This window comes from Topomyia yanbarensis, chromosome 2 (genome assembly GCF_030247195.1).
Source record: "Topomyia yanbarensis strain Yona2022 chromosome 2, ASM3024719v1, whole genome shotgun sequence".
NCBI lineage: Eukaryota > Metazoa > Arthropoda > Insecta > Diptera > Culicidae > Topomyia > Topomyia yanbarensis.
The window spans coordinates 56471852-56493527 of NC_080671.1; the positions used below are offsets into that span (position 1 = coordinate 56471852).

At 38.5% G+C, this 21676-nt stretch overlaps 1 protein-coding gene across 4 annotated transcripts in view; it reads left to right on the forward strand.

Annotated features, from left to right (window-relative positions):
* The window catches only part of LOC131685604 (NPC intracellular cholesterol transporter 1), a 111319-nt gene that overhangs the window by 67528 nt on the left and 22115 nt on the right, over nucleotides 1–21676 (forward strand). For 3 of the 4 annotated variants that reach the window (XM_058969460.1, XM_058969456.1, XM_058969458.1), the window contains exon 6: nucleotides 9706–9840. The exons of the other annotated variant lie outside the window; for it this stretch is intronic. In XM_058969460.1, the coding sequence (XP_058825443.1) occupies nucleotides 9706–9840 (135 nt within the window). The remainder of the gene's footprint in view (nucleotides 1–9705; nucleotides 9841–21676) is intronic. 4 annotated transcript variants of the gene reach the window in all.

Below are 21676 nucleotides of genomic sequence, written 5' to 3' on the forward strand. Positions count from 1 at the left end.
CTTCCATCAATCCCGCCATCCATCAGTTTCGTCTCCATTGTCATGTTCATTTTCCTGGATATTATTAGAAGAGCAAAAAGAAAACAAACCGAAACAAAAAAACTGTCATAATAGTATAAAAGGATTCAGTTTTGAGTTGACGAAATGCACGTGTTTGTCATTTTCTGGTGTTTCTTTTTTTAAACTGCACATTTGCCAATATTTACTGCGGTGCTTTGACATTTCGTACAAAACAGTCTGCAATAGCAGATAAATGCGGGCTGATATTTTGAATTAATGGTTTTGAGCATCCAACTGGTACAAATGTGTGCTGTTCGTGATTTCGTTTACGATTCCCGTTATATCAACTAAATTGGATTTGCCGGTTCTATAGTATTATCGCACGGTTTTATTTCTTGCTCTATCTATAGAGTATTCCGACAACATATGATGATATAGAATTACTATTTGGTTTTAAATTTCTATACTGTCGGTTGGTGGAAGCGCAAGAGTGACACGTGTACTATAACTATTATCATTTATTTTGCTAGATAGTAGAAACCCCCGTTTCCACCTAAAATTAAAAATTTTATCGAGACATTACGATACTTGCCTAGATCCGTAGGGATTGCCGTGTCAATATATCCGTTTTAATAGTTATTTTTTCGCCCAGAAGGTAGATACAAATTAAGACACACTCGCTGATAAACGATAAGCCGCTCATTCGATGGAAACGTGTGATTCATATGTGGCGATTGCAAGCAGAAGCACAGCACTCGGTGTGACATATATCGCCATATATGTAATTCTGTGCGATATCACATTTCGAGGTAACACCGCCAATGCCGCGCTGTCGATGTTTATGTACGATAAGACGCAGAACGTCGATTGTGGTGGAACTGTTTTATACGCACTGCGATTACGTGTCTGCTAGGAATGACTATTCTGACCAAGTCTTCTTTTCAAACACAGGTGTTCCGTTGCGGTAACATTAGATGATTCAGTTTTTATCTCCAGCGTAAAACGTTAGTATCTGTCGACGAAACAGTGCTTCAATCATGTGCTGGTTTGTTCATCAATGCCGAAATCTAAAAATGAAATTTGAGAATTGTTGGAATGAATCAACAATCTTTCCCTTTATTGGTTGCAATATTAAATTTCGCTTATTGACGATATAACTGCAATTGGGGGCGGGCATAGCGTAGTTGGTAAATTGAATTCCTTACACGCAACTCACCTGGGCTCAATTCCTATCCCCGTCCACAGAGTTAGAGATTTTTCTAAATAAGTAACCCAAAAAAGAAGCGAATAAGGTTGAAACCTCTATAATCAAAATTTGAAAAAAAACATAACTGAAAATATTTAATGATCTTCGACTTTTCAATAAATACTATTTATTAAACAAGGCTGACCTTTTTCGATTTCTTCAATGTCTTAGAATCGATTGAATACACATTTATGCAGAGGTAGTTCAGAAAACCAATGCAAAAGGTTTTGTCTTTACCATAACGACATCCGCTACTGTAGAAATAAGACGAAACCGATTGCTTCGTTAGCATACCGCTAATTTTTAGGTACTGAGCTGTTTACATCAGCATACGAAATCACGCCACACGGTAACAGAATTCACATCTTTTGAGCGTCACTTTCGTTTCGATCTCTGTAACATTTATCACATTTGCCATCGATTCGTATACAGTCAAAGGTGACCTCCAATTGAGATAGAACTATACAATTGAAATTTTCACCACTTGAAGGGGAATATATGCAACATTTTCGGCTATTCATGAGGTATATGTGTGTGTGCTCTTCAAAATTGATACAGTTGAATAAATTGCTTTTCATAAATCAATTATCAATACCAAGCGACGCGCCGGAAACTGTTCTTTCTCAGCATTTGATTCGAATGCAAATTTTTCTGTGTTCTAGAGGATGTTACTTGGCTTACAATGTTGCTAGCTGGGAGATTGCAACAATCACAATTGCTTGTTTATTGTCGACTGTTGATAAGTGAAAGTGCGACGTTACCTTTGTATTCTCTTAATCCTCGTATGCAGTTATTTTAAGGTGTACTGTTTATGATCCGAACATTGACCCAATATATTTGGAAACATTCCTAACTGATGAAGAAAGGATTTATTTGATATTTTGTGACGATCAGAGTGTAGAGATTGATGCCAGAGGCAATGTAGATTTTTGGTGATCATCGTCGAAATAAATCATTGAACAAACGAGATACAACTAAGTTGTTCCACGTCTGAAATAGTGCGAATGCAACGGATAGAAAAAATCTCCAGCCAACTGTTGCTTTTGCGATTTAATTTACAACGTTTTGAGATTGAACTGAGATGATGAGGCGTCTGTTTTGTTGTAGTACATGCTTTTTTTCTTGTGTAATTCCGCAGAGGGCCATAGTGTGTTGATTCTTTGCAGTATTGACGTGTGCGAGACCAACACCAATGACAAAGATAAAACCAAGTTGCAGATTCACGAAGGAATGAATATGGTCCAACCGCATTCTCATCACCCGATACCGTTGCTAACACCTGAAAAGCAACTGACCCTAATCTTGTCACACTCGAACAACTGTTGCGAGACATAAACTGTTTTATTTATTTGTTAATCTGGAATTCTATCAGTACGACTTCGCGTATCTGGTGGAACTGAATAAGATGAAGTTGAGTTACACTGTTCCACGTTTTACATTTCAACAAAAGCTTCTTTTCTCGAATGAACGGTCTAATTTTGCAACCCCTAAAGTCCGTAGCGGCAAATCTCACTATCAATGAAGGTCAATTCTCACTATCAATGAAGGTCATCACGATCGATAAAATTCTCATTGTTGGAGCGAAAATAACATGACTGGATTTGATTTCTATAGCACAGTTCCCAATGTCATGTACCCACCATCACTTGTATGTTTTTCCGTTTTGCGATCTTTTCGTTATCAAAAATCTATTTCACATTTCATAGGATCACGGCTGTAAACCATTATTGTGAAACCTAATATTTTCAATCTACTGGGGGTTGAGGACCTAAGAGCTGAAAAAAACACCTGGAGAAGTGGGTACGGTGTATACAATAGAAGTTTCGAAATATTTGAAGGAATTATGGAACATTCATATATATATATGTTAACACTACTGTAATATTTTCTGGAATAACAGCTAGATCTCGTTCCTTAAATTCATTTATGGGTGATGTATCTCGAACGGTATTAGCTCCAAAGTTTTGGTCCCATGTTTGCATCAGCGTTTTATCAAATTTGAGAAGCAGTTCGCCAAGATTAGTGTCTGTAGGAACGTAGCCTTCAAAAATATTCTCCAGGGCGAGCGCATCGTAACAGCATGCAAACAAAAATTGTGCCGCTCCGATGTAGCGTGTACGTATAATTTATAGAGACAACAAAGTCGTTGCTCCCAACTGCGAGTGAAATGAGTGAATCGCAAAATAAATTTCGCCCATTACGGGAGAACACAATCGCGATTTAATTTACGCAGACCTACAGTGAGCAAGGTGAAAATGGAACTTGTGCTTACAAAAGTGTCACACATACAGCTATATCATACGATGCATATATTACTAATAACGATCAACTCCTTAGCCGAAGGAGAAAACATCGAAGAATAACATGCAACACGACGTCTACTACGAAAACGTTAAAACAAAGATCGCCGTATATATGGACAACAACCTTATGGAAATTCGCCTCCACGATTTAAAACCGTGCACTAGTATGGATTATATTAAAAGATTCATTGATAAGTGGAATTCATCACAAATCACACCTGGATAAACATTTTCTCTAGAATTCTCAACGTGTTCGGGTGGTACCATGCCCCGAAACAACGAAATCAAATTCATCTATTATAACCAACACTAACAAACAACCTTCGATATCTGCTGATACGCCAGAGACAGCCAGCCGAAAAACAAATTCCGGACAAACGATATTCCACGGCATACCCAAACCAAAAGCTAAAATGCAAAAATCACTAAACTTCCAATATTGAAAACCAAAGCTGCTCTATCGACGACGACGTGGACATTGACGCAAACACTAGCGAGGAAGAAAAAAAGGATGAACTTGACCATTACTTACAACCGAGAAAAAAAAATTACACAGGGAGCGGAAGCAGCGCGCCCAGGATGATAACAATTATATTCATTTATTATTTTTTATCTCATGAATTGTAATTTAAAATGTATCTTTTAGATGTATATCATTTTCAAAAAATGCGAATGACCCTCGAGGCTAAAATATAAATAAATAAATAACAGTAACAAGGGATCCCTTACATTCCCACGATGTCAACTGAGGTACGATAACCAATTCCTGCGCAATACGACTGTCTGTCCCGGAACAGATGACTGAAGGAATTTTTACGAGGCCTTATCTGCTGTATGCCAAATGACCCCTCCATCGCTAGGCTAGATGGCGTGGCCCTGGTAAGACGGCGCACAGAATCTTCAACCAACAACACTCTAAGATGTAAATGATGCTACCGAATAGAACAATCGGCAAAGGACACGGCAATATTAAACTGCATAAACCAAAGGTAAAGACTGTTGCCTTTCAGAATGTCCGATGGCGCGACACAGCCGTTAAAAACACGCTGCTATAGCAAGGCAATTTATCAAATCTTCACGCGCGTTGTTTTGTCTACTTGTAAAAGACTATCCTGTTCACTACCTACTATTCGAAACGTGAACAAAAATGAGTGACAATCCATAGCTACAATATACCTCGTTGTGAGCGAATTGTGTTCCTGTTGACTTTTCGAAAAGTCCTGTGAAGTAGAACAATTCTAGATAACATAGCTTAACATAGCAAAAGTGTGCTCAGTACAGTTTCACCACTTACGCCATACGGCGCTGGATGTCATCAAAACACAGGCAGAATCATTCGCTTCGCTGAACACCATGCGTCACATAATCGAATGTGAAAACGTTTTATATTGTCTTGTAGAATATATATAGACCATGACAAAATTGATGTAATGGTATATGGAATGTCACCGCGTGCCAATATTAGCCTTTATTATCTCTCTTAAGGCCTTTAATTTCACTATCATATTATTATAATGTCAACAAATGTCTTAAGAAGTTTACGTGTAACACATCACTAAGTCGCCCAAAAAGTTTCGTTTTCAATACTAGTATTATAAATATCAAAATATGCAGAATTGGATGCCGTTAAGGATGCTACTTGGAGGAACTTCTTCCCAGACTTTCGTTACAATATTCGCCATACGTGATCCGTCCGACAAAACATATCCCCTCCTACCAATGCACGTCAACCCAAGGTGTTACATCTAGTCAGCGAACATTGCTCATGCATCCTGGATTATTCTCTACGTGCGGACTACGAAAAACCTTGTGCAGAAGCTGGTAGGGAATTTCCATCTATCACAACCAAGAACGATACACAGTTATCTTATGCTAAACCACAAACAGTGGCCATACCAATCGTTGCGGATCGGGTAGTAACAAATACTAACTCAACAGCTATTGCCCCCATTATCACGAAACCAACTGTCATCACCAACAGCGAAGTAACAACGATTGCGTCTGGTACCTCCAAACCAACAGCCAGAACCATTAAGAAAGAAGCGAATGCCGATGAAAACGGTTTTACAACAGCGACCCCTTCGATCAAGAAACAAATAAGAGCACTTGACAGTGAATAGCAAGATAGCAGTGCCGATGACGACATCGCCGTGAAAGATAATGCGAAAGAAGACAAACCGAATGACCCCACGTTGCGACGGACAACACAGACAATGTTTTGCTTTAAAAGTTCCAACAAGTCCCGACGGATATAGTGGTGGCGAGAAGGTATCTGCATGTTGAGGACAAAGGGCACGTTTAAAAGTAGGAAGTGAAGAACACTCGATCAGTTATTGGAAAGGTGAGCATTTTTTCAATCACCAACGACACCGTTATTGTTGCTAACGAGGACTGACTATAGCGCAAGGGAAGATAGACGGATTGACTCGCAAGTTGCAGTGAATAACTCAGCCAATGCTTCACTGCAAAGAAATTTTTTTTGCAGATATAAAAAATAATAACGCTCTCTTGTATTATATGATCAAATCCTTTGTCGGCGAATATCAAAACAGTTTTCAAGGACAAACAATGACGAACTAGATGTTTATCTTGCGACAAATGCTGGATAAATTTCGGAAATACAGCTTTTGGACTCACCATCTGTTCGTGAATTTTAAGGTAGCATATGATTTAGTGAAACGTAAAAAAACTGACAGCTTACGGTTGAACATGGCTTTGTCGGCAAAAATTGCGTCAGAATAAACATCCGACTCGTTTGCGCCGTTCAAAATAACGCTCGAAGGTGTAATACGAATACCTGATGTGCAAACTAGCGGATTTATCATTTCTGGATAGTACAACCTTTTTGGCATCGTGGGTGACATCGACGTCATTGTAGTCGCTCGCGGAGCAGTGGAAGAGGTGTCTGTGTCTTTTAAATTGGAAGCTGAGAGTAAAGGTTTCTACGGTTTGCGTAGTCAGCAAAAGTCTACGGACGCCCCGAACCTGCTTCGGAAACCATAGGAATTTCTTCGCAAAGCACCCTTTTTATTAAATATTTTAATATGTGGATTATCCAGTACTTACCAAAACTATTTTCTATTATCTGCTATCGATTGCTTGCCATACATGGTATTTTTTATGTCAAGCTCAACTTTTGTTTTCGTTTCCCTACCATCTGAGGACATTTTAAGCCATGTGAAACTCTTATCTCGCAATTGGTGTTAAGCTTGCAATTCTTGCACGACGCCATCGAATTCGCACATGCAACTTCTTGCACAATAGGTACCCTAGAAACTCATGAGCCCAACCTTTTTTATTCGGGGTAAAAGAATGTGATAGTTCCACCATTTTGCCACCTATCGTAAAGATAATGGTGCATTTTCATGTTTCTTCACTACTTCTATGATAACGTAAAATTTCAGTTTCAATGTGGTTACTAATTCTTAATTTATCCGCAAAGCTAACAGGTACAGCCGATTAGCCATTCCGATGGATTTCCAACCATAGCTAATGTATCATTTGCTTCTTTTTTTCTTTCCTAACGCTTCCTCCACAGTGCGTGACGCGATTAATCAATGTCCGCTAATAAATTGTGATTGCAATTTCGACCTTAACCTCCTTGTTTACGCGATCGTTAAATACTGGGGACAATACAGATGAGGCGACTAAATTCGATAGAGTTGCTTTATTTATGTTGATCGTCATCATGAAACAGCGTCAATCTTAGTCGATAGCCAAATTATCGATTTGGTGTTTCATCGTTGGTTGTTCTGCTGCTTCACTCAAGTGCCGACAAATAGAAGCGCGTGTGTTTTGTTGTAGAAATAACATTAAAAATGGAAAATATGTCTTCAGTTTCAAGTGTATGGGATTCTGAAGAATTTTTACAATCGTTCAAGTACCTAAGAATCATTTCACATGTTCTTCGTCCAGTTCAAACGTGGTTGATGGTAATCATCGTTATTTTATCGATTGCCATGCCAGGACAATACAACGAACTGCACTGGATTGCATTTCAAGTTCATTAAAAATATAGCCGTGCTTCCGGCGTGTTTTCTGTTCCGCACAGTTTGATGTAGCCGAAAATTGTTTCTAGGTCAGTACTTCGGTGGTGTATATGCATGCCAGCATGCATTTTCACCCCGGTCTCTCGGTTGGAAATTTGTGAACCATGACAATGGCCATGGTATGAGCTCGAATTAATAAATATAAAATTAATCCCGACGAGAGATTGTTATTGTTATTTAAAAGACTAAAGTATAGTGTAAAAAATCGTAATATGTAACAAGCTATAATTACGAGTTTCTTAATCTCAAAACACATTTGGGTATGTGAATACATATGGTACAAAATTACTCATTAATGGGTTGAGTAATTTTCGACAGAATTCCGAACAAACAAAAAAACAGGTCTTCCGAACCGTGAAATCTAAAATTAATGTCACACCAATTTGATTGAGTAACTGAAGCATGATTACTGTCTCTAATCAGATTGATAAATCGTCGCTGTTGTGCTATCTTATGACAAACGCCATTTTGGGGTAAACTGAGTTAGATATGCCACATTACTTGTTTGAAAAATCTCTACAAAGTGGCGGCGAATTTTGAAATTCTACTTGGTTACTTAGATATTGCGAGAAATATCATGAGAAATTGTGAGTTTTTTGCTTCAAATCACTGTATCTAGGGATTTGCTCAAGTTATATTGAAGTTTTAGATGTTTTTATGTGTGAAAATGTCTAAGGAACACAATGACATAAACATTTTCACAAGAAAATTACACGAGTTGTGAGAAAAACACAGTTTTAGTTTTAAACTGGAAATAAAGGATATTTGGCAACACTGTTACTAAAAATAACTATTTTTTCTAGATGCCCTGACTCATTTCCTTCAAAATGCATTTCACCGATTCATGAACGCAAAGATATGAATAAAAGTTAAAAATTGATGATTTTTTACTATGGAAAATTTTCCATGCACGATTATGACACGTGTGAGTGCGACTTTTGTTTACATTCATAGTAAAAACTCGCAACATAGTCAAGCGATCTTCGTAATATTTGAGAGATTGATGAAGAATAGATAGAAGCATTAATTGTCTTCTTTGGAATGTTTATACCATTTATAAGTTTCAAGATATTCAATCTCAAACTTTAAAAATCATTTTTCTCGAAATGTGCTAAATGGCGCTTGTCATAAGATAGCACAACAGCGACGAAATGTGTATGCAAGCTAAAACAGGCGGACTACACAACCGGAATTCAGTAGTATCGTTTCACGTTCAGCGGTAATAAAAAATATCAATACTTCCGACGAGAATGAGATTATTTTCTAATGAATTACGAGCATGTTATCAATCGATTTTTATAGAGCTAATCAATTGCTGATACAGATAAGGTATGAATTTTGGCTAAAGGTTATAGCAACCCATCATGAGAGGTCAAAATATATTGTATATTGTTTAGCATGACTTGGAGAACAATTGATCATAGTGAATACGAAGACAATCTTGAAAGCGAAAAAAATGTTCTATATTTTCATGTAAAGCTCTGAGAAAAGTGCTCTACTACTTGCCATCGTTTATTATGCTCTACCTAACTCATCCCCAGCCGGGAAATTAAGATAGTGTTGAATACGTTACACGTTACTTTACGTCCATAATTAAATTGAAAGCAACCATAGCTTCCCATCACTGTTTTCTCGATAGCAATGCATCGCAATAAACGGCCGGTAAATCAGCGAGTGTTTAGTTTTAATGGCAGTGCAATTAAAATCGTTTATCGCCCTCAACGTTTTTGTTTCCACTTATGTATCTACCTTGAATACTAACTTGATATTGCTTCTATCGACAAGGTTCAACTTTTACAAGGCAGTTTTTTTCCAGTGATAATCGTTTACATGGGTTTTGGTTTACAATAAAAAACTGTGTGACTAATGAACTTTCCCTCAAACATCACAATTCCATTCCCACCCAACAGATCGTCCATCAGAACAACACACGATCATCCTTGATAACACAAACAACCAAATCATTGGGTACTAAATATATTCATTTTTCTCTCTTTTTATTTCATATTTTTCGGATAATCATTTGGTGCAAAATCGATTATTCCCATCTCATTCGAATAATACAAAACAAACAAAAAATGCAACTCTAATGCTCAAACACCCTCAGAACTCCTGGTGCCGGGCGATACCTTGCACTCAGACCTGCGCTCGACCGTGGGTCGCCGTTTGGCTGGTGGACTGTCTAACAGTGGCGATCTGGGAACTGACCGCGAAGATTCACCCCTTCAATCGAAGAGATCGAGTAGGTTTTTGTTCTATTTTTTACAATTTTTTTAACTGTGCTTATGTGTCTGTTAGTGCGTACTTTTCGTACCTCAGTCGGCGTGTTATTCATAGCCAGATATCTGTTCTAACGCATTAGCACATTTCTCACCAAAAACATGCTATTATCACATAACTTTTTCATTCACGAAAACAATCCCATCAAGTACTTACTTTGTTCTAGCTGACTAGTGCTGTTGGTTACCACTGCACTGTAGTATCTGTTGGTTACCACTGCACTGTAATAGTAATTGCTTTTGCCTCTCACACATTTCTCTTTCAACAGAAGTAGTCACATTTTTATACCACAAATTGCACCTAGCTAGTCCAAGATCCTAGCTCATGGCCGGCATCGTGGTAATTTATATCACACATTTACTCACGTTGTCACGTCACGTTCTTTCGCTTTTCCATTTGTTTGTGTATTCGTAACATACTAACCTTCCATTCGCTGAGCCGCAGCTGCAAACTGCCCATATCAATCGTTGTGAAAATCAAAATCAGCTTAGATTATTTTTTGTAGTAAAAATGTTTTTGTCGATCATTTCATATTTTATTTTTAATTTCGTAGTTGTGAAACTGTTTTTTACATACATTATGTTCTTAAACATCCGAAAAATTATGTAGTTAAATGAGTGATAATAGGTTGCATAACAGATCACCGGAGATTTATCTTTAAACTTTCCACCCTTATACAGCGATCGGAAATGCAAAAAATATTAAATGCGGAATCAAGAACTTCACTCTTCAGTATTGAGTCTAACGCATATTGAAGTACAGCAGAGTCGCGTCCTGAATATGTGCGCCGATGTATTTTTGAACGGCGCCGGCGACGTTGGAGACGTCACTCTTTCGGTACCTATCGGAGGCGGCGCGCCAGCGTGACAAATATTGACATTTATGTAATAGAAAAAGGCTTGGTAGGGTGATGAGCCTATTTTCACCATACTAAGCAAGGTGCCTCACTAATTCGGTAATTTCTTGCCTTACAATCAATGGAATGCGTAAAAATTGACATCAACCGCTTTGCTTCGTTGTTAAGAACCAATATAATAACACAAATGCGTTGAAAACAGTGAAATTCTCGTGTTTGAGCGCAACTAAAACACGAATCGAGTGTCCCTATTGTTGCGCTACCATTTGACTCAATGCGTTGAACAAAGATGGCAGACACTGCTCTAACCAACGGCTTCAAATGGGTAGGGTGATAATAGAAACATGGCGCAAATAGGCTCATCACCCTACTACAATTTATTTCCAGATTTTTTGCTTTCTATTGTAACAGATTTCACAATATACAGGGCTGGTGCTACTGACAGTGAAAATCCTTCCTGGGTGGGGCTCAACGACACGACAAATAACTAATAAGACAACCTTCTGTGCCGCAACCTCACTGTCCAAGCGTTGAGAAAACTTGGGATCCTTCCTTATGATAAATAATGTTTAGGCACGAAAAAACAATTCTGTTCATATAATTCTTGAAAAAAAAAAATGATTTCGTATAATGAACCGTTTATGAAAATCTTGACCAAACTCCCGAATTCATGAATATTAAACCTCGTATTCATGAAATATTTGTGGTGTAAAGTGAATTTTTTTGTGATTCTAGTTCATAGTATTGGAGATATACTGAATAATGACCTGCGCTCCATGCATGAGTATCATGCACAAAATATTTTATGTTTTTGGAAATATTCCGAAACTCGGAAATAGTGCTCGAGAAAACATCAAGTCTTTCGATCCAATTTAAAACCACGAAAACCAAATCACGATGAAAATGCAATATATCATGAATCAGTTTACTTCGTAATCGGACCGTAAACAATGTTTTTATTATTAAGTTCATAAGGTTGTGAACTAGTTCATGGACAAAAAGAAATGATTTGATAATGACGTAATGGAAATCGTGATTGAAGTTCATAAAAAAACAAAATCACCACTAGTAAAAGCGTCATAAAGGCGTTACACATTTGCACAATTTAAAACACAATTTAGCACAATAAAACAAATCAGAATTTATAGAATCAGGAATCCGAATTTATTGGCTCGATTGGCACGTTCCCCATGTTATTCGGAGATCTGTGCCTTATCATGTCGTCTCGTCCCTTTTCTGATGAGAACGGAAAGAAAAAGGTAGAGAAATGGAAAATAACAACATACTGCAATCACATCACAAAGCAATAAACAGCCTGGATTCTTCATTCCAGGAAGGAATAATAAACTCTGCTGATAAAGCCTATAGCTCTTTAACATATTGGGTTAGGGACAATAGCAAACCCTTGAATGTTAGCTCCCTGTACATAGGTTCATCTATGTATGGAAAACCAACATATTCAGATACGCAATTGCATTGCTGTATGTCAGTTACTCAGTAATACTCAGCATGCTGAATAGTAGCCATGTGATAATTGAGGCTGCAATATCCAGTCGGTGCCCTGACTAGAACGCTGCAATTGTGGTTGGAAAAAATGCAACAAATTCTTCGACATTTTCGGACTCACAACCGTTAGAAAAATTTTTGTTTGAACGCAAGTTTGTGCAAGCTACCCCAATGATTGTTGGCCTGTTCGAAGCGAATCTTGTGCTTGATCCATATTTACCGTAGACTTATACGGGGCAGAACTTTCACGCACCGATTTGGTTGATTCGGCTGTCAAAACTCTACGAGCAAATGCCCAAGAATTAGGAAGATGCGAAGAGAAATCAAAAGGATAGTCGTCGACAATGCCTCCGTACAGCCTGAAAAATGTGCGTAGAAAAGGCAATTGAGTATTTCGTCTGCGTCAGACGAGTATCCACTTAACTATTTAGCAATTTCGGCATTCCACTAAAGGGTTCCTCTAAAAGGAGTGCGCGACGTTAGGCATAAGTACGTCAAGCATAATGGATGTTAGGCATAATGGGCGGTTGGTATAATATACGTTAGGCGTAATAGATGATTGGCATAAAGTACGTTAGGCAGAATGGACGATAGGCATAATTAACCAAAAAATATAAAAATAGTCGCAAAGCTTTCTATATTACAGAGATTTCAACCATAAGCTCATTTTATCGGGTTAGAAACAGACTTCTCATGTGTACAAAATGTTGTGCACGCGTCAAACCTCAAACATGCTTCGTTTCGATGTACAGATTGGCCTCGAACATCGCACCCAAGCGAACGATGTACGAACTCTAGTTCAAACATCCGTGTACGTGCGCTGGGTGCGTACACGAGAAAGATTCGCACAAGGCGAAAAGAGTCAACGCTAGTGATGATGAGAGCGAGAAAGAGAAAACTGGTGCCATGAACTTATGGTTACGCACATCGTATACGTACGTAGGGTTCGGTTGTGCAGGCGAACATGTGCACGTGTTTTGGTACGAAATAGCGTGTTTGAGTTCGTACACGAAGTGTGGGTTTAATATTAGCACAGAACCAGAGCGAACATTGTGTACGATGTTCATTTGGGAAGACTGGTTAGAAATAAACTACGTTTTGCTGTATACAGTTGTGATTTGTTGTTTGGGCCACAGCCTCTATCCAATTAAAAAAATTTGATTCGCTAGTTGGACCTACTGAAAATGTCAAAAACTCCAAATGAGTTTTAATTATTCCATGGAATTGTTGAATGGTTTCTTCATTTAAGTGAACTGTTTTGATTCAAGCACATTTCAAGCCTATTGGATATATTACCAATACAGTTATATCCAAATAGTGAAACATAAAGTTGAATAATGTAGGAACATTAAGTTTTGGAATATAATCATTGAACTGAATAATATGGGAGATAACAAATATATTAGCAGCAAATGCATCATTCTTTTTAACATGAACTGTTCTTCAAGGCATATATTGGATAACTGCACCATGCATGTATGTAAGAACTAATCTAAGTTAATGTGCGTTATTCATACATTCATACAAATGAAATTGATTTTAAGGGGACCTTCTCCTGGATTCGGCGGAAAACCAAAGCAATATTGGAGAATTTTTTGTGGAAAAATTAAAAGACATACGATCTTCTGCTTTTGATCTTTTATTCGTTATTTATCAATAATTGGAAAATGATTGATCTATGTTCCTTTAAACAAGAGTGTCTAGTCTATTTTGGTCTTGTGCAATTTATCGGTCGTAAAACGAGACATTAAAGCAAGCTGAGTTTTCACATGCCAAGAATTCGCTCTGCTTCTTTTATTTGAGTAAAAATCTGCAAGTATATGCAGCAGAACAAAATGTTGATCGTGTTTGATCAGCGTCCAGAGTAATTCTACAACTTCAAAAAACAGTTCCAGCATTCACGCTCTTATCACTCAAGGTCATTTCCTCCATTAAGTGATACTTCAACGTGATCAGTTATGCCTTATGTTCGTTATGCTAATCGTCCATTATACCTAACGTCCATTATGCCTAACGTATTTATGCCAAACGACCCCTCTAAAAGCTCGCATAACTGGAAACGAACAAGTGTCTTGTATGCTGCTACTAGTAGTGAGCTGTTTCATCCATAATCGCATTCAAGTCAATTAAAGCATCGATCGTTGGAAATACCCGTGAAAGATAGTCGCCAAGCCCTCCCCAAGTAACCATAAGCATTAAGCCATTGCACTATATTGGCTATACATTTGCACTAATGTTGCATTGAAACTCCATTACAGCATTAACAATGCAATAAAACTCTATATTAGCATCAATAATGCATAACTGCACAGCCGACATATAGCATTATCGCTTGCTGTATATGCGTATATAAAGCTGATATAACGCGTACATGCTTCAAGATTCTTTAAAGCATGTAAGCTTTACAAGTGCATTTAATGCCATTATAGAGCAAATAAAAAGCCGATATAATGCTATTGTAATGCTGTGGGTTTATTTGTTATGCAACTCTTCTTGAAGATTATATTCGGCATATTTCATTTCAATCGAACATATGCAATATAGTCCTGGGAGCAAACGCAGCGCACTTACCGTGAAGGACGAGGTAAGGTACCTCAGTTGGAGACTTACTAAAGGTAATTTTCGTAAAATTGTCATATCATGTCAGAACGAAAACCCATTAAGGATATTCATTACAATGCTTTAGAAGAGAGACAATTACGGTTTTAAACAGAACATTTCATTTTAATTTTTTTTTCCTTTTTTCTCATCATACCGAAAGGAAATATAAGAAATGGTTTTAAAACCATGGCGGACAATGACAGCCAGATGAAGCCTTTTAATAGCATTAGTAATGCTAATATAAGGCTTTCAAATTTGACATTTGTGCGCTGGTGCTATATAATAGCATTAGTACTGCAGAAACGAGTTGTCAATCTCTGCACAGTAATAGCACTATATTTCGCCTTTTCTGGCAAAATACCAGCATTATATAGGTATTTAGGGCTTCACAGCACTATAAGACTGCATTATATGTGGATCTAAAGCAGATATTAGGCTACGTTATAATGCTTATTGGTTACTTGGGTCTTCGAAGAGGTCCCAGTTCGTAGATTTGGGATTACGATATGTAAAGATATCTAGGGAAACGTTTAATTTATCTAGCATATATGATTAAATAACGGCGGTTCGAATTCGTTCGGACGAGCCAGTTTTCCATGCGCAATACCATCAGAGCAGACAAACACCCCTTCCCTACCAGATCGTGCAAACGTTGGGTGATTTCCTCTATCGAGTATATGCAGATATGCAACAAATTCTTTGACATTTTCGGACTTACATTCGGCAGAAAAGTTTTTGTTTGAGCGCAAGTTTGCAAGCTACACCAATGCAATGGTTGGCATGTTCGCATGCTTAAGAGCGAATCTTGTGCTTTATCCAACTTATCGACAGTGGTAGAATTGCTTCTGGACCAACGAAGTCAGTCGCAGCGCTCACACTAGTTAATTTATTCGCCCATTCATTTCCAGTAATACCGGAACGACCGGGTACCCACAGAACGTAAATAGCATTTGAAATGCTAAGTTCTTCGATTTGAATTCGACATGCGATTACTAATTTCGATCTCGAATCTGCCTAGCAGCCTGACTCAGAGCAAAAATAAATCCTTTCGTCGTAAATTCCCTGTTTACGTTGTACGCCACACATATTTGCTAAAATTTCTGCTTGCAATACGTTACAGTATCTACCAAGCCATTGTGGTGGGTCTAAGCTCATTTCACGACAGTAGACACCAGCAAAGGCTCGGTTCTTCAACAAAGAACCGTCAGTATAACAAACTACGTATTCTTCAAGTTGTTACTCTAGTTATTCCTCGTGAGAAGGAATTCGCTCATAAAAAATTTTAAAAGGAAAATTACATGTAAGTGTAAGATCCCTTGAAGCATTTTTAAATTTATCCCAAGTAACCATTTGAGATCAAAGTCTTGTGTGGTTAGTTGTCTATTGGTTTACTGTTCCAGAGCACAATAACCTTAAGACGGTATGCACAAGAAAGTGTCGCTTGATTCAGAAACACATATAGTGATTTTATGTTCAAGAGTGTCTCTAAAGCAGCAGTAGGTGTTGTTGTGAACGCACCTGTCATCGCCATCAAGGCCATCCTCTGAAAATAGTTTATCTTTGATTGGATTGTCTTGATTTCTCTCTTCTGCCACCACACGAGGCACCCGTCTGCCAATATTGGTCTAACAATTGTTGTGTAGATCCACTGAATGTACAGTCTCCAAGGTTTGCCGAAAGCTCGTCTACATTGGCCGAAGGCCACGCAAGCTCTTTTGATTCTGAACTCGATGTGGGCTGACCAACTTTAGTTTTGAGTCAAGAATTACCCCAACATATATACCTTGATTTTTGACAACAATTTCACAGTCAATGAATTGCAATGGACGAGTTTCGGCTGTAGTCCTTCGTTGCGTGAAAAGCACCATTGATGATTTATTGGGTCCAATTGATTGGGTTTATTGATAGTCCAACATGAAGTCACCATTGCTCAACAACACACAATACTTGCTGCATCAAATCCAAAAGTGTATTGATGCAAATACCGGTGATCATCATATGATAATCATCGGCGAAGCATAATAAATTTTCTCAAGAAGCCATCGGCGACAAAGTTCCATAGAAGTGTTGACAGCACATTACCTTGGGGATATCCGCAGAAACTGATTTCGATGAGAACAGATGTCGGTTGCTAAGCATTGCTTGTATCCAGTTCGTGATAAATTAATGTACTCTATGACCTCGTGCTAACTCCAAGATTGATTCGAAAGACACGTTTATAAAGGTTTTAACCTTAAGGTCACTTGTCTCTTTTTTCGGGTTAGAATATTCTCTTTAAAAAATTCTAACCCCGTGTTCGGGATTGGGAACCGAACCCAGGCTCGCTGCGTACAAAGCAATTGAGATACCAAATACGCCATGCCCGCCCGTCGAAAGACACCTTCAATGCCAAGAAAAATTCCTAAACTTGATTGCTTTTGCGAAACAGTTTCTTCAATGTTGTAGACAGTATTATGTAACAGGGTGGTATTGGTGGTAATGGTTACACGGAGCAAAACCCATTTGATTGATTCGGTTGTCACAATTCTACAAGTACTTATCCACGAAGCAGAACTACCTGAAAAGAACTTGTCAGTGATGGCTCCGTACAGCTTGGAAAGTGTGTGTCAAAAAGACAATTGAGTACCACATCTTCGTCAGAAGACTGTTTCCCATAGCAGTTCTAATCGAACTGACATGGAAGTCTTTAAATTTCGAAAGTAACTTATTGAATCTACTAGTCTCGTTGAGACTTGAAACATTTGTGCAGAGCCTTTTCCAACCATTTCGCTCAGAGGATCGAAGGGCATTTCTGTATGCTTTGCGAGCCAACTTAAATGCCTCTGAGCCGGCTCTGCAACTGCGATTCCAAGCTCTCCTAAATAAGTTTTGAATCGAACAAGTTCGGTATTCCACCAAGGTTTTCCTCTAGAAGCATGCATAACTCGAACCGAATAAGCCTCTTCGTATGCTGCTACTATGAGTGAGTTTGTTTCATCCACGACCTCGTCCAAGTCACTTGGAGATTCAATCGTCGGAAGATATGGATGAAACCTAGTCGCCAAGCTCTTTTCGTAGAGGTCCCAGTTACAAGATTTAGGTTTAAATGATCAAAGACAATGTACTTATGATCAGATAACGACTGTTCGTGCTCGTATGGTACGAGCCAGTTCGCTAATTCATGCGTAATACCGTCAGAGCAGAGAGTTGCATCTAACACCTCTTCTCTGCCAGTGCGTGCAAATGTTAGGCGGTTTCCTGCATGAAGAATGGGCAGATTTGTACTACCATTAATTTGGTGCCTCTCAAATTAATATCTGAGCTGCCCCAAATTATGTGGTGGGCATTTGCATCACTGCCGATTATGAGTGGAAACCCATTTCGCCACCCCTTCAAAATCATCAGAATGTGATGCAGAGGCGACGCGTGGTTCCACCGTCAACCTGTTCAATATTTTACAAATGCCCTGGAAACGTCACAATCATCTCTAATTGGGGTTTTTTAGATCAGCTGATTATTTCTCGTTTATATCTTCTGACGGTACTCGGGTGGGCTCGACAAAATTATCGATTCCATCCAATGTCTAACGAATAGGACCAATGAAAGATGTTCGGGATTTTCTGTACGTGAGAGCTGAGCAAAACAAATTTGTTGTCAAAAACCCACCGATAATTGTCAAACAAACGTCTGGTAGAATGCTTAAAAGACCAAAAAGTGCACTAAGAAAATATATTCGTAAATCTGCTACGAATATATTTCGTTCAGAAAACTTTCGTAAAATATACGAATTTTTCGTACATATGATGAATCATTCGTATTTCTACGGAAACGTTTTTATTTTCATCACAAGTTTTTTGTAAAAACCACGAAACGACTTTCGTTATCTTATTACATTTCATTATTCAAACGAATTGTTTTATAAAATACACGAATGCCTTTATAATATTTACGAGCATCTTTCGTAATAAGAACGATTTTTTCCGAAGAATCTCCACAATAAATATGCGCCAAAAATTCATATCGCTGAACGAATTTATTGGTAAATCTGCTAAAAACAGATTGGATGCTTCCAATTCGTGAACTAATAAAAAGCACGGTGACTTGATGAACGAAATTTTTCGTAATTTTAAATATTTAGTGTAAATTGCACGAAATTCAAAGAAGAAAACGAAACTACGATGTATTTCGCGATGACATCATAGTATGATATGAATTATCTTGGAATGTAGAATCTTTTGTTCCACACACCAAGAAATAATCGTCGAATTTTGTATAAGAAAGATTGAAATATTTGTCAACCGGTTTAAAGTCATCCCTCGATTCTTTCAAATGGGGTAGAAATTTGAATGTTCTTCACGCAATTCATTGAATCCAGAAAAAAATATTTTTCTCGTGAAATATAGTAAGCACGAGATATTTAACATAAACCCGTTTATTTTTGCAATAGAACACAAGATCATTCGAATAATTCCTGGTTTGAGTTTATGTCCATTTTACACTCTCAGTGGAAAAGTTTTCAACATGTAAATGCAAAGAGCACACCGTTCTTCGAAGCAAAAGTAGACGGTTCGTTATTATCGTTGAACCAACGAAATCCATACCCAAAACCAATATACCCCAAGTGCAGCAACATTTCTTCAGGCTACCCAAGAAAGCGTTCACGTTCAACCGACTGTTATGAACGTACGACAACACGCACTTAAAAATTATAAATTGCTCTCGTTTGCACACAACACACCCATATGGACATCGCACCAAAGCGCCCTGGTTCAATATTTGACTTGAACCGGTGCGAAAGGAAAATCAGTATAAAAAGCCGTTGCGGTCGCCCATGTCATTCACGCTGCTGTTACAGCCGTTGCTCATGCAGCTGCTGAAAGCATGCGGTGAGAGTACGAGATGCGTGCATGTTTGAGGTTGAACCGGTCATGAGAAGACAGAGTTTTTTTTAAATGTTCTCGCTTGGTATGCTAAGTTGGTTTATCGTTTGGATCAAATTGTCGAACGTCAAGGTTTGGAGATTATTAATTTCATTTAAATTAATTTGTGTGCTGCTGCTGTTAATGTTCGGGTCGTCAAATTTTGCTTACCTGTTCAATGAACAGGTTGAACGTACCGACGCGTCGCCTCTGATGTGATGATTCATTATGTGGCAAATATGCCAAATAATAGAGTTGTGAGGTCGGATATAAGTCATGCGTCAATAGCACTATTCGCAAGTATACATGCACGAGGCATTTCACGTGGATTCGTCATTCCATTTTTGTTCAAAGTTACGAAGACGGGGCTAAGTAGCTTACCAACACAGACGTTTCCTTTATGGGAATACGGTTCTTGAACTATAGCTATGGAAGCTTTTCCTTCCTGCACAAGGCGGGATAGATTCGCTGTACGTTTATGCTGAAGATTAATTTGTGCTACCCTAACCATTCTCGATTATAGTCTATTACACATTTCATCATCACCATTTGCTGGACAGCAACTAGAAGATACGAAACACGTTGGCTTATAATCGGCTATAGCGAACCCCGAAATGGGTATTTGAGACATGACCATCATTTGAATCCCACGATTTGCGAAGTCCACTGTATCAGAGATTCGCGTAACGCAGCAAGGGTTATCCCCATGACACTCCGTGCTGACTGGCACATTTTAGTCCTGCCAGCCATTCCTCGGCACAGAGAAACACCTTGACTTGAAGACTCCTGTTTTCAGCCGGCTCTTACGACATGGAAGCAGGAACCCAGTGGATCAATTCTTGGGTGAGATTCTTCAATCCGCCGGATGCCACACGGCATCTAGACTGGTTTTGTCCAGAGAAACGTGCTAGATCTAGCTCTCTGTACGGACAGTATTATGCATCAGTTAGCTAACAAGCTCACTCCTAGCGAGCTTAAACCTTCGTTATCTCATAAAACCCGGTCACCGGGTCCTCTTGCGGGTGTCCGGATATTTTCAAAAATAATATTGATTTGAAGACCCAAATAGTGACTCTGAAGGTTGCATGGAAATCTCCGGAAAGATCCGGTACATCCATAAAACTGATCAATTCATTAATCCAGTGCTAGAACTCTGATATTTGAATCCTTCATTTTCCACTGGTATTAATTAGGACTTATGATTTAATTGAGGACCCTATTGTCCGCATTATGACCTTCCGGAAGATCCGGGTCATATCCGGAACTGACCAACTCAGAATTCGTCTAGAATTCGGTGTTTTTAAGTAATTTTTGATCTTTCGTTGGAATGGATTCGAGTTTGTGACATCCGTAAAACTGGTCAATTCGTATCATAGAACTCCGAGGTTTGTTTGGAAATGTTTAGAAGTATGTATTAATGACATACATTCGTATTTGTTGATATGAGCTCGTATTGGTCATGTAAGTTCCTTCCGGAAAATCCGGTACATCCACCGAACTGATCAAAGTTGGTTCTGAAACTCTGTATCTTTCTTGATGGTATTTCCAGAATTCTCAATGCAATGAATTCGTGTTTTTAACCGAGACATGGACCGAATTGGCTTTGTGACCCGGAACATGCGTATAACTGGTCCTAGAACGCGGAGGCATTTTGAAAACTATTTCTTGAAGTATCATTGGAATTAATTCGTGCCGGTAACTGACAACACTATTGGCTTCGCAGTAACCTAGCGTTACAGTGCAAAGATTTTCATGCATCAAAAGTTTAAACCAAAAGTCAAACGTGAACTTTTCGAAAATCTCGTCACTTCCAAGTTTAATTGAGCAAAGAAGTGTTACTCTTCATGATGGTAGAGTTATTTTTCTTCGCGGACCCCCAGTAACGACCTCACGGCCCCCTTGGGGTCCGCGGACCCCAGGTTGAGAATCGCTGCTTA